Raw genomic sequence first — 11452 nt, 5'->3', positions numbered from 1 at the left:
CCGTGCCGCCGGGGCGGGAGGAGTCACGCGTGATTGACGTCCCTTTTGTCCAATAATCTTAGAGAATGTCTTGGCCGTTGTCCAATGGAGAGAGTCAGTAGCCTTGTCCCCGCTGTCCATCAACCGGCGGGCGGGGAAAGGGCGGGACAACCTCGGGGGTGGGACCCGCTCTTGACAGTGATGGGCAGGCGCGACAGCCTATGGCTGCGCGGGACGTCCAGCATCTGCCCAATGGGATGCGAGGAGGCGGGGCGCACTCGGTAAAACGATCCGCGATTGGTCAGCGCGGGTGCCAGTCAGGGCGGGGTGGGGAAGGAGGGGGCCGCCGGGTCGCTGTTTGTTGTCATCCCAAGATGGAGTTTCTGCTGGGGAACCCGTTCAGCACCCCGGTGGGGCAGAGCCTCGGTAAGGAAGCCCGAGGGGTGCGGGAGGCTCCGCGGGGGAGTCCGGAGAGCTCAGCGGGGCCTCTGGAGGCGGTGAGGGGCTCCAGGCAGCGGGGGCTGTGCAGGCCCCGGGAGGCGGGGGGTGTGGGTGAGGTGCTGGGGAGGCCAAGAGGGGTCTGGGGGGGCCCTCTGAGGGCTCTGGAGAAAGGAGGGGACTCTGGGGGCCGGTGAGGTGGTGTGGAGGTGGTCTAAGGGCCCAGAGAGGGGTCTGGAGGCAGTAAGAGGGGGTCTGTGGGACTTTGTGGAGGTCTTTAGGAGTTGAGGCGCTGTGTGGGGTTAATAGGGGCTGTGGAGGCGGTGGGGGGTGTGGAGGTGTGGGAGGGCCTCGAGGGATTTTAGGGTTGGTGAAGGCCCTGGAGGAGGTGGTGGGCATTGAGGTTGGTGGGTACTGTGGGTTTTAGGGGGAGTCTCTGGGGGTTCTTGTGGGTCGTGGAGAGTTCTGTGGGCAGCTGAAGGCTCTGGGGGTAGTGGTGGCTCTGAGCTGTCTGTCTGCTATGAGAAGGGTGTGTGACTCCACTTCAAGATGGTTGTTGGATTAGGAAGAGTTGTTGCACTCCCAGTTCCTTTTCCTGCATGTGAGCACCCTGTTACAAACCAGCTCCAGCCTTGGTGTTTAGCCCCCTTTTTCCCAAAGTGCTGAAACCTCCCTGGGCCTGTGCGTCTGCAGGGAAGGTGATGTGGTTTAGGGATACAAGTACATGCTCCATTTTCAACCCAGAGCTTGAATTGTGGTTTTGCTAATGCTTTGGTGACAACAGGCAGGTTATTTTGAGTGTCCTTTCACTGTGTGGCCAGCCAAGGCTTCCTGGGTTGCTCTATTTCTTCCTTCCCTCCCTCCCACAGATGTGTTCACTCTCAACTGTGGCAAGTCTGGTTTTGGTCTGGGTTGCCACAGCTGAAAGCCTGTGCACCACTCTACAGAGTTTCCTCATGGTTGGTTGGGCTGTCATTGCCTCCCCTAGACCCTGAAGAAACACAAGATCACTCGTGCTGCAGGGAGAAAGAACAACAGCCTGGCTCAGGTTGGAATGCAGCCCCCAGAGCCAAGGGGGTGTTCAGTTGAAAGCTCTTGTGCCTGCATCCCTCTCCAGTGTAGCCATACTCTTGGTTCCCTTGATTTGTTTCATGAGCAGCAGGAGTTCTAATACCTCATTTAGAGGTTATATTCAGCATCATGTCTAACTTCTTGTGGTCTGTAGCTACTCTGCCTCCGTTTATGGAACGGTGGAAGATTTCTTGTCTTTCAAAATTCAAGTGGAAAAAGTTTGCAGAGTATCTGGTGGTGGCCTTAAACCCCAGGAGTTCCTTTCCATGTGCAGAGACACCACCTTGTAGAACTGAGAGGCCCTTGAATAGCAAAGTCTCAAGCTGTGCTTGGAAGATGGCTGGACCCCTGGGGTTTTTTTTTTTATTTTCAGACTATATGGAGCATATGTATAACTTGCTGTTTTCCTTTAGCCATCTGGGGTGTTTATTTCTTCTGCTTAGGGAGAGAAGTGCCGAGAGTTGGAGGATCATAGGCTGAACACTGGAAGTTAAACATGATTTTAAAGTCAATTTGTGGTGGTGTGTGTGGCCATCTGACCACATCTGCCAGGACAGCTGCTTGGACAACCTTCTACAGCCAACCTTGCTAAGGGAAGGCAGTAATTTCTCCTCTATTTATTGTCAGAGTCTTTTAGCATCACTAAGTGCTGTAAAACAGCTTCCTTGAGGCTTCAGAATTGTTGGGGCTGGGGGGTTAGCAGTAAAAACCTACTTTTCTAGCTTTCTGCCTTTATCACTCTGGAGCTGCTGCATCCCCTGGCTCTCTGTGAATGAACACTCCCTGCCAACTTAGAGCCTTTGAACACAAAGCTCTGGAGGAGCTGCTTCCATCAGCTGAGGTTAGGTGTGTGTGTGAGTAGCTTATAATGCAGCTTCCCTTAATGTAAAATTCAGCTGCACTTTAAGAATGTTCTTTTGGTTGGGTTTTTTTTTTGTTTGTTTGTTTGTTTTGTTTTGTTTTGTTTTTTCTTCACCCCCGGGGGGGAAGAGAGAGCTGCAGATTTTATTTTGGAAGAAACATTTTTCTGCTTCTCCTCTCACTGCCAGTTATCCCTTTCTGAGACAGCAGTAAAACAAAAGCATGCCTTGTTCTCAGACGGTGCTATTTGCCCAGTGTTTCCACAGTTTTTTTCCAATGAGCTCGTGGAAGAGAATTTTCACTTATGCTTCTCTTCATTCTTTAAAAGAAACCAAATGATTTTGTATTTCTGCTTAAACATATTGTGTTGAACACAGTTGTGATGTTTTCAAGCGAGGCCTCACACTCACCATACGGGAGAAGTGCAGAAAATTATGTAGGTCCATCAGCACACCAAGAATGTGTGTTCTCTGCCAGGAGTGGTTCACATGAAGATTTAATTAGGGCTAGGACAATGTCTTCAGATAAATGCCAGGTCTGAAAGAACAAAGATGTCAGAGAAGGTTTGGGGAGAACTGAGAGAGGTAATGCGAGGGATTTTCTCTTTTCTCCTTCTCTTTATCTGGATGTCTGAAGCTAGACAGGCTTTTTATGTTAACTCTTTTGCTTAATGTGGGAAAGTAATGCTAGGATGAGCCCAGAGGATTGTAATGGAGATGGGTAGAGTTTCCTGCATCTAAAATGTCAGTTTTGATGGCAGCCAGGTTCTTCATTGCTGAAAGCTACCTGATTTTTGGACTGGCTTACATGGTAGCCTCTAACAGCAACTCTATAAAACACCATCGTGGCTCCTAATTACAAACCTCACTTAATTTTTCTTTAATCCTTTTATGGACCTGTGGAAAATGAACTTATGCCCTCATGTCCCTAGCAAGGTCCTATCCTGAGTGAAGGAGGCGATTTTCAGCAGGGCTGTGGTGTGGAAGGCAGTCAGCTGCTGTGGTGTGCAGAGGGAATGCCAGAAATTAAAAACCATTTTGCTCATTCCACGTTGCTTTTTACCTAGAGGGCTCAGTGAAGGGAGGGAGGTAATTGCACCATTTTGCATGTAAACTCAAAACCTCTCCCCAGGATTACGTGGCAGGATCCATTAATTCCCAGAGGCGTTGTTAGCGAGCGGTGCCTTTCAGCACCTTGTGGGACTTCTCAGAAGTCTTCGTGGTTCCTTCAGAATGTTCGAATGTTAGGGGTTCACAGAATGTTAGGGGTTGGAAGGGACCTCTGGAGATCATCTGTGTGGGACTGACTGGTAGAGGGGTGGTTGTGTCACCAGCCCCAGGGAAGGTCTCCTGTGAGAGCTGGCTGGAGTCTAGAATTGGGTGCTGTGGGTTTTGTAGGCTGCTGAGTATGGTGGGGCTGACAAGATTTTTTTGTGGTGCTGGGTGCTGACCCATGCAGGAGGGTTGGAACTAGATGATATTTAAGGTCCCTTCTAACCCAAACCATTCCATGATTCTTGGGACTGAACTGTTTTATTTTTCCCAGTTAAATACAGTAGACCAGATCCTTACAGGAGGACTGAAGAGTTCTCCTGACCAGGGAGGAGGAGGGGAACAAGAAGGTGTGTAGTGAAACAGGGAAGACAGACTGCTTGCTACTAGGAGAGGAGCTGGCACAGGGGAAAAGCTGCAATTCACAGTAGCAGGAATTTGCCTTGAGATTCAACATCCTGCCATAAATTTATGATCCTGCATTTTTATCTTTCTTTGTTCAAGGGAGCAGTCTTGAAAGTGTCACCACTCTATTCAAGGTTATTAGAACAAATGCCCTTACTGTAGGTTAGCAGAAACATCTTAGGTGATTAAAGCTGATTGAATTACAAGAATGTGGAACACCTGTGACTTTTTTTGGGTTTGTTTTTTGTTTGGGTTTTTTTTTTCCTCATTCTCCTTATTTGATACATACCATATGGCTTACACGCGAGGACATGGGAAAACCGGTGGCATTTTGCAGTATTTGTTTTTTTCCTCTGGAGACTTTGTGAAGGCTTCAGGAGAGTATTTATTTGTTTGAATCCAAACCAACTCTTGCTCCTGCCCTCCCCCCTTCAGGTGCAAAGGGTCGAGTTGGGGCAGTGAGGTGTGAAATGGGCTCCCGGCAGGATGATGGATGGGAGCATCGAGGTCCCATTTGGTCAGGGCTCTGCTCAGGGCTGTGGTGGGACCTGCTGGAGTCAGCTGTTCTTGACTCAAATCCAAAGACCTCCAGGGAGAGGGGTCCAGCACCTGAGTTAAATGCAGAGAGACCTGAAAGTTAATTTTTAACAATAGAGTAGAAATTAAGGTATTCCTGCACAACTGATCAGAGGGTGTTGGTTTTCATCCCCGGTTGCTGAGGACAAAGGGAAGTTTGAACAGGAGGTGCTGGTCTGATTTTTGGGGGTTTTTTTGAGTCTCTTTTTGGAGGGGGCACAACTTGGTGATTTAATACAGAGTATTGCTTAAGGAGGCTACAAAACCAAGGTTTCAGCAAAAGATACAGGAGCACTTTATTGAAGCAACAGTGAGGCAGTCAGCTTTTCAACTGGTTTTTATCCAAGCACTTGCAGTTTCCATTCAAGGCTGTTAAATTGATAAGAAATATGGTGGACACAGTCTGTTCCAGAGCTGTTGTGTTGTTCCCCTCTCTTGTCTGTTTTTTGTTTTGGTTTTTTTTTCCTAATGAGGAAATACCTCAACGTGGGGGTGTTGTTGCATGTAAATACCTATTTTTCTTTTCCACAAGAAGCACTTACAACCTTTCTTCATGTTTCTTATATTTTAAGATTTCTCTGATTCTTGGAAAAAAAATGTGGTTGCTAAATAAATTAGTTCATCGGTACATGCAGGAATAGAGAGATGTCTGAAGTGCTTTTAGTTTTATGAGATTATTTGGATCTCCTTTCACCTCATGACCACGGATTATGTTGTAAGGAAAATCTCCATGAAATACAAAAATAGTTATCATTGCTTTTAAAGAGGCAAATAAATACTGAGTCATGAATCTGGCAACTTGGGGAAACTGCATACACGTGTGAGCTAGATAATTAGTTTAATACCATGTAATACTACTTTTCTGAGGCTGGATTTATTTTATAGGCACAAAAGGAGACTGTAGTTCCTGAAGGTATTAATGCATGTATTTTTGGGCATTGCAGTTTTATCTCTTCCAGCACAGTACACTTAAATACATATTCCATATGCTTCAAATATAAATCTATATGTGAGAGGTTGCAGTGTGAGGACAGCTCGTTCCCAGTTTGATACTGCTCTCTTCATGTACTCAGCAGATTTTTAAAACTGCATATTTAAAATATGCTTGACTAAAAACACAGTTAGAAAATCCCTACAGACTCTTCCAAGTGATTTTGTATTTAACCTAAAATAGTTTTCACAAAAAAAGAAGTAGAGTGTGTTTTCCTTAGTTGAACTGAGAGCAGTTTTAAATGAGTCAGGCTTTCCTCTGATTTCATAAAGTGAGGTTTTAATTAAGCTTTCTTTGAAGGTGAGCAAAGCATATGGCAGCATCCTCACTGATAATGGTTGCAGAAGTTTTGGTGAGCTAATCCTTCCTGGGAAATGACCCTGCAGGGCTGCTGCTCTTCAGGCTTGGCCTGGCAGTCTGCTTCCTCACCTGGTATTTCATATTTGACTCTGGGTAAATCATTTCACATTCTGTCTTCTGGTTTTGAAAACTGTGCAGTGCATGGGTGATAAAACCCATAAATGTCTGGACAACACCTGGGAGAAAGAAACATTGCAGGAACCCTGAGAAGTTAGGAAGTGAGCTGAAATGCCAGCCTGCAGAACACCATTCCCCTCCCATATGATAAATCTGCACAGATCATCCATAACTAATTTTCCATTTTCTCATTTGAGGAATTATTGGTTTTCTTGGTAAAGGAAACTTGTTGCTGAGTATAAAATTCCTGCCTAGGTCAGCCTGGCCTTATCTTCTGCATTTGCTTAGTCATTCTGCTGACTGTTCTCCCCGATTGCTTTGCTCATTTGTTTCACTTATCATCAGCAGGAAAGGGCTCTTTAAAACTGCTGATTCTTGAACTCAAGTGACACTGGTGTAAAGGCTTTGCTAGAGCCTGATCTCCCTGAGGAGCAGGTCCTTACCTACAGGCAAATGTGACTCATGGAACCAGATCTTCCCATTTGTAGATCACCCTTCCTGTTGCTCAAGAAGGGCAGCTGCAGGTAAGCTCAGCCAGTCTGTTATTGCCAGCACTGTTTTCAAATTTAAACACACAATTTACAGTTGTTCTGTACCTGCCAGAATTACAAGGTAATGTAATAACTCATTTCAAAATCAAGGATTAGGGAAGGAAAAAATCTGTGTACCTATAGACCCTGGTCTGTGTTTGGGCAATTCCTGGCACCACTGTGTGTGGAGTATTTACTTGTACTTTTGTATCTCTCAGTTCACAGAAAACCTTTGGCAGCTCAGTGGTTGCAATGTGGCCTCAGAGAGCATCAGGAGATTTAAATCAGAAGATATTAAGGAGAAACCTGTTGAGTAGTTTGGTTACTTCCCAAGCTTTATTCTCAGAAAGTAAGCCATTCTGTTCCCCAGCTGGTCCTCAGAAGCCTTCTGGGTTAGATTACTTTAGGAAGAAATTCTTTGTTCAAATTGAGATCAAAGAAAATGTACACAAACTGAACACCCCAAGAACTTTGCAGAGCATCATTTTCTTATTGTTAAGGCAAGAAAGGCTTTGTTACATCCCAAATGTCGTCAGGAAGGTTGAGGATGTTGTGAACTTGGACATGTTGCATCCTTTGTATTTTGGTAGGATACACCTACTTTAAGAAGTGTGACCAGTTTGGTATTTGACCCAAATGACAAAAAAAACACCCAAAAACCCACTTGTATAGCTAAGTAAGTGCAGGAAAAGTCCCTTGAGGTTTTTGACTGAGATGGTCAATGGAGATGGTCAATTGGAGATGATCCACAGGTGAGACACTGTTGGAACCCTTCCTTCCAAACCATCTTTCACTGCAGTTGGTCCATTGAGTGCCTGTGGGTCTGAATACAAACACTTTTCCTTCTTCTACATGAAGCTGTAGGGAATTTGAACTCCAGTCCATTAACAGTGTTAAGGAATTTACCAATTGATTGGTTCCTAATTCAAAATTAGGAGAGAAAATATGCAAACTTTATTGGGATATTTAATTTGAAAGGAATCTTAAAATCAGTCCATATTTATTATGTGAATGCTGTCTAGTATTTTTCTGAGCAGTTGTTATGGGATATAGGTATGATAATAAACTGATGTGATGATGAAAGGTAAGGGTTAAGCAGGACCTGGCATCTGTTTGGTTTTGGGGTACCCTTATCTTATGTTTAAGCTGTTGTAGTAAATAGCCTGGCTTTTCATTATCTTTGAGCTGCCCTTTCTCTACTGGTGTTCACTTCTTCTAATTAGAAAGGTATTTTAGTGAAAAGAGTGATTTCAGACCTTTGTGAAATTTTCTGCTAGTACAAATAATGGTAAATCTGAAATCACTTATTAGACAAGAAGTTGTTATGGCAACTACAAGATGGTTGGCTAATCAGAGAGTGAGATCAGTTTTTATTTACAAGCATAATGAGCAATTAAGTTTGAGCAGCTGTCAGACTTGGAAAGTGATTAAAGTTCAACAAACAACCCAAATGGGTCAGTATTCAGTTCTGGTGGTTTTCTGACACTGCAGCTTGATCATGTGTGGGTTTTACCTACTATAATTAAAACTGCCTTTAAAATCCTCATTGATGCCAAGGACTTGGCAGAGCCAGTGAGTAATGAAAAATCCCTCTTCCAACTGGGTTCCTTAAAGGGTATTAGCCTCGAGTCTTGCTGCAGCTAATGAGGTTTTTCACATGTAGCATCCCTGAAAGCAAAGCCTGGTTTGCATGCTGGCTTCATCTCCAGGCTGCTGCTGATCACCAGGAGAGAGCAGAACCCATGCAGCCTGATTCAGGCAAGCTTTACACCTATAAAAGGTATAAAAAGCCATAAAAGCCATCATGACACTCTTGGTGGTTGCTTAGGAAGCTGCTGCTGGGCTCGAGGGAAGGACATGCACAGTCTACATGAATATAAAAGCCAAAAGAAATGGAGAAAGTCTTGATTCATCCAGAAACATAAGGGAATGTCCAGCAGAGGCTAACCTCAGCTGGAGCTGGTCAAGCTCAGTCTAGAATCATAGAATTCTTTTGGCTGGAAAAAACCTTTAGGATCAAGTCCAACCATTAACCCAGCACTGCCCAGTTCTTGGGCTGGCCACAAGTGCAGATGGCCAGGCTGGTGCTGCTGCTTCTCACTGCTTTCCCTGACAGGAGCATTGCCACTAACATATCTTGCTGTCACACTGGCTTGTCCAAGTTTTCTATTTATTATTTGGTATCCTGTGACATTTCCTCTGTTGCTGATTATCAAGCTGTAAGCAGCAAAGACCAGAGAGCTGGTTCTCTGTAGGTTCTAGAGCACAGTGTATGTTCACACCAGGAAAGCTGCCTTCCCATCCATGCCCTGCAGCTTTCAGAGTGCACAACATCAGCCCTTTTCACCTGCAAGGATTTGCTTCCCTGCTTCATAGGGTAAATAAGCCAAACTGTTTGAGCCATGCTCAAAATCTGGGTTCTGGTTAGAATTGTAAATATCCAAGGACCAACAGAGCCATTTTCCAAAAGTATGCAGCAGTCCCCTGATCCATTTGCATTGTGTTTAATTTACCACACTAATGGTATCCTGTAATATAGACAATGGCAGTGGAATGTGAAATGAATTGGGACAGTTCCTGACCTGAAGAATTTCCAAAGTTGTGTGATGGGAAAAGAAATTGGTGAATGGGGACTTAGGGGGAAATTAAAATGACAGTCCTGGAAATAGGCATTTACATACTGTATGGTCTAAACTTCTGCTGTTTACATTTTCTATCCATCAGTCTTTTTCAGGCTCACCTACAGCAGTGGCACATGAGCAACAGGGCTGTAGAAATGGAGCAGAATTTTTGGTAGGGTTACTAGAGACCAACATCTGCATTTCCCAGCCTGTTTGAGATGGAATTTCACATGTGTCTTGTTATTATTGTTGCCTGATTGGTGCTCAGGTTTTCTGATAAAATGGTTTGGGAGAGTTTAGCTGCTAAGTTTTTGCAGGCATAGCAAGTTTGGGTGGTTGGAACGGGCAGCTGGCAGCAGAGCCCTTCAACAACAGCAGCTTTGGCTGAAGTGATTCCTGTTATCTCGTGGAATGGGAGCCAACTCTCCCCGTGGTGACAATGCTGAGTGTATTCCAGACACTGATCTTCAAGCCATGGAGAGATTGGAGCATTTGGACAGGGTGAGAGCTATCTGCCTCTTGCACAGGCCTCCTGTCATCATGTGGAGCAGTGTGAGGGCAGGCTGCAAAATTGAGAAGCAAAACCAAAGCCTTGCACATCAGCAAACATGAGCTGTCAGCCCCCAAGGGCTGCAGATTCCTCACTGTCTTGTTCACTTCCCTGTGGGATCATCATGGTTTTCCAGAGGATGCAGCTCTCACCTTTGTAGCTGTGGATGTATCAGAGAGCTAGAGTGGGAACATATACATGAAATAGTCAGGTTTTAGTCAAGAGTTGTTTCATTTCATTTGCAACACAGTTTTATTGCTGCGTATCAATGTTTATTTAAAAATCTACTCTAGCATGCTGCAGCTAAGGAGTAAACTTGTTCTTGTAACTTCTTTCTTTGCACAAATGGAAGATTTTGCCTTCTTTTTCTTTGATTAGTTTTTTCAGTTTATTTTAAGTATGTGAGAATGTGGGCAATTGACTTTAGTTGCAACCTGTAAAAAATTCTGATGTAGGAGTCTGATGGGTCATCTTTGCCTTTTAGTTTGTTTGCAGCAAACAACATATTACAAGTGGGTGAGTGGGAGGGGGAGTTTTAAATAAATGGGGATGGATTTTCAGAGTTTGCAGCTGATGTGGATTAAAAATTCTTAGAACATTTTATCCATGAAAGGCAATTAGTTTTGTTTTATGAATATGGAAACCACGTAGCTTGTAAGTAGTGAAGTCCCAAGTGAGTTATTAGAACTTGCTTTACTCATGTAGTACAAAATTAGCCATCAAGAGCTGATAGATTTCAAATATAGCTCACTGACACACTGATCATCCATAACTTTTCATAAAGATTTTTTTTTTATTCTCGCCTGTAATTACTGGATGCTGTTGAAGTCCTGAGCAGGGCACCTCATCACAGATCAGGACATTTTCTTGCTCTTGATGATGCTTGCAACATTTTGTGCATTCAAGATCCCAAGTTGTAATAGTGCTCTGCATGGTAAAACTGCATCTGGTTGTGTATTTTTCTCTCTCTCCCTTTTGCCTCCCAGTAGTATCTTACTGGTCAAATAAATTATTCTGCTTTGTATTGTGGTATTGTTTCTCTACATCTTGAGGTGAATATTTTAAAGGTAATTTGCAACAGTTTATTCAAGTCATACTGGTGTTCTGTGGAACTTATAAATCACAAACTCACTGTAACAGAGCCTTTAGGCATAGTTTTTAACCTAGAAGTTGAGGAATAAATCACTATTTTCAGCTGCCCTTTCTCTCTGATTTTTAAGTTAAGCCTGATAAAATGAATGGAACCAGCTCTTCTTTTAGCAATTGTTTTCTTCATATTAGGACAAATTCATATATGTGTATTAGTTTAGGAGCTTTTCTAAGTATTGAAATTGTTTGTTGAGAGTTGCCTTTCTGGTGAGAAAAGCTTCTCAGCTACTAAGGCATGTTGGAAAAAGACTTTTTTTTTCAGCTTCTTTGACTAGTTTCTTCATCGAGGTTTTCTTATGGGTTGAGGATAGTCAAAGACTCGATATTAAGAAAATTTGAACAGGCATTATTCATCCAGGATGTCTGTTTTAATACCTGAGTTTTCAGTTAAGGAACAAGGTAGCCCCCTCCAGTTTTGTTGGAGAAGTTAAAGCAATATAAAAGCTCTTTGGCAAGCAGTAGGCTATAATCCAAGTTCTGCCTATGGAAGTGACTTCATGGCAGTGGGATTTGGTGTACAGCACCTGATTCCT

General features: G+C 43.9%; 1 protein-coding gene across 4 annotated transcripts in view; it reads left to right on the top strand.

The window, feature by feature from the left end:
• Positions 1 to 300: 300 nt before the first annotated feature.
• Positions 301 to 11452, top strand: part of TOM1L2 (target of myb1 like 2 membrane trafficking protein) — a 56918-nt gene continuing 45766 nt past the window's right edge. For 3 of the 4 annotated variants that reach the window (XM_071760394.1, XM_071760393.1, XM_071760392.1), the window contains exon 1: positions 308 to 405. In XM_071760394.1, the coding sequence (XP_071616495.1) occupies positions 354 to 405 (52 nt within the window). In that variant the 5' untranslated portion in view covers positions 308 to 353. Of the gene's footprint in view, positions 406 to 11452 lie in introns of all 4 variants that reach the window. The other variant, XM_071760391.1, reaches the window with a different exon arrangement.

Source organism: Heliangelus exortis, chromosome 17 (assembly GCF_036169615.1).
Source record: "Heliangelus exortis chromosome 17, bHelExo1.hap1, whole genome shotgun sequence".
NCBI classification, from domain to species: domain Eukaryota; kingdom Metazoa; phylum Chordata; class Aves; order Apodiformes; family Trochilidae; genus Heliangelus; species Heliangelus exortis.
The sequence above is the reverse complement of the archived record's forward strand: the minus strand, read 5'-3'. Positions and strand labels throughout refer to the sequence as shown.